Below are 2,379 nucleotides of genomic sequence, written 5' to 3'. Positions count from 1 at the left end.
AGAAGTTTTCATGCTTTTGAACATTATATCATTAGTATGTACATATTGCACCATCTCAGATATGTAACCGAGATATTTTTGTGCTTTGTGCTGCGCGCTGATGGTTGATGCAGGGCGGCGTCTACACGAGGAGACTCATACACAAACTAGTGATTTGGACAACAATAGCAGAGATGATATCTGTGAGTGCAATTTTATTTTATCAAGACACAACACAGTTCAACAACAAAAAAACTGGAACGGGACTAGTTTCTTATAGGTTTTTGGACGCTGAACACGAATCCGGTTTCGAAATTGCTCCATCACGTCAGAATTTTGAAAAATTTGTAATTAAAGTTGCAAAAAAGGGCTATTTTCACGAACTTTGTCATGTTATAGCTACAATATATGACGTGCTGGAGAAATTTTATTACAATCAAAATAAAGTATGTTATTAGGACTTTCAAACCTCAAAAGGAATTTTTGGTGTCCGTTATGATTAATAAGATGTCCATGGTTAAATATAAAGTGTATTGCAGAAGTTAGCTGTGACTTAGATCATTGACGATTTACCAAATAGCTCTCAATTATTATTTAAATTTAAGAGTTTTTTAGGTCGCTCAATACGAATCTAATGTCAAAATTGTCAAATTCGAAATAGTGGATTCAAATCTTTAGATTGCAATCTAAACATTTTTTTAAGTTTTGATATCCGTCATATTGAGTCCACTATTTTGAATTTGACAATTTTGACATTGAATTCATATACAGAGATCTAAAAAACTCTTAAGTTTAAATAAATATAACTGAAAGCTATTTAGTAAGTCGTCAATAACCTAAGTCACAGCTAACTCTTCTGCGATATACCCCATATTTAACCATGGATATCTTATTAACCATAACCGACACCAAAAATTCCTTTTGAGAGTTGAAAGTCCTAACAACATACTTTATTTTGATTGCAATAAAACTTCTTCAGCACGTCACATTTAATTGCAAATTTCTCAAAATTCTGACGTGATGGAACAATTTCGAAACCGGATTCGTGTTCAGCATCCAAAAACCTATAAGAAACGACTAATCCCGTTCTGGTGTTTCTTGTGTTTTTTTTTTGATTTGTTAATGTGTTATCAAAAAATTAAATAATTGAAAATGCCGAAACATATGATTTCTCATCTTGCTTCAACATATCACGATATTTGATATATCAAATATTTGATATTTATGACTGTGACGCAGTATAACAATATTAATTTCAATATCAATAAATTTTAATATTCAATTTTAATTATATCTCACGCCATTATATGAAATGGCATATATTGTAACATCATGACGTTAAAACGCAGACTTTTGCTATTTAGTTATGCGAATGATCAGATTACATGGCACGATTAACGCCAAATGGAATAGCACTCGCTGACCGAGAGAACGGAAGTAGCTGTGTTGAGGGGAAATTTACAATTCTAAAGTATGACTTTTGTGACGACCGATTTGCACACGAATAAATGCTTTACATTGCCATTGATCGAGAGACCAAGTTCGCTGTACCTATATATCTTAAAATCGCGCCTGAGAGTCTCGGGATCTTGGGTGCACAGGTCTGGTCTGGACAGATATTGGGATCGTCCGTTTCGGGCGCTCCGTATTTTCAACAGGATCGATGCCAACTGTTGAATATTCGATGCGCCGCAGATATTCGCCAGGATGAAACCGGTCGTTAAATAACCAGCCGCGTACTCCGGGCACGATCTATCGATTACCGAGAATTTTCTATCCTGATTCGATTCATGCAGATCTCTCGCCGTGCAACCCGTGCGGCTCGGATCGCATGATGTAATTACGGACGTTTTAGTGTATAATTCACATCTGCATGGCTTTACATTTTATTACGTCTAAAAAAACTCGATTGGAAATCGTGACGTGATGTGACGTAATTTTCATTCGTATTCTAATCGCGAATATGAATGAAATCCATATCACAATCATCGAATGTATGGAATGCAATTATACCGCGGAATCTTTGACAATTAGCATCATGTGTAATTTGTATTTCACTATAGATCTGAACAGCGTCATTTTTTCACCGTTGCATATTAATATCATGTTAAAAGTCACCATTTTTTTTTTTTAATTTAAATTCGACGCTACTCTCATCAAATTCATGTTCGAAAGCGATGCGTCGAGTTTGGATAAATAACGTAATAAAAATTCCATGGACAAAATCATTTCTCAATCGCTTAATAAAAATTGATCTGAAAAAATTCCATATGGAACAATGTACCTACCTTCTTCATAAAGGATTTTAGTGCGTTGTTGCTAAACATCCTGATGGCTTTTCGATCCCGCTTATTCTTAATAAAGGAAACAGGGGATCCCTAAGTCCCAATCGCGTCTCTC

The 2,379-nt window shown here is 35.0% G+C and overlaps 1 protein-coding gene across 3 annotated transcripts in view; it reads right to left on the bottom strand.

Moving 5' to 3' along the window:
• LOC115235552 (regulating synaptic membrane exocytosis protein 2-like) overlaps nt 1–2,379 on the bottom strand; it is a 194,709-nt gene extending 192,330 nt beyond the window's left edge. For all 3 annotated transcript variants that reach the window (XR_003884047.1, XM_029807418.1, XM_029807417.1), the window contains exon 1: nt 2,268–2,379. Coding sequence is in view for 2 of the 3 variants with exons in the window: in XM_029807418.1 (XP_029663278.1) it covers nt 2,268–2,306 (39 nt within the window). In the remaining variant the exon portion in view is untranslated. The remainder of the gene's footprint in view (nt 1–2,267) is intronic.

This window comes from Formica exsecta, unplaced genomic scaffold (genome assembly GCF_003651465.1).
Source record: "Formica exsecta isolate Colony F162 unplaced genomic scaffold, ASM365146v1 scaffold226, whole genome shotgun sequence".
Classification (NCBI taxonomy): Eukaryota; Metazoa; Arthropoda; class Insecta; order Hymenoptera; family Formicidae; genus Formica; species Formica exsecta.
Note: the sequence above shows the minus strand (reverse complement) of the source record. Positions and strands in the feature narration are given on the sequence as shown.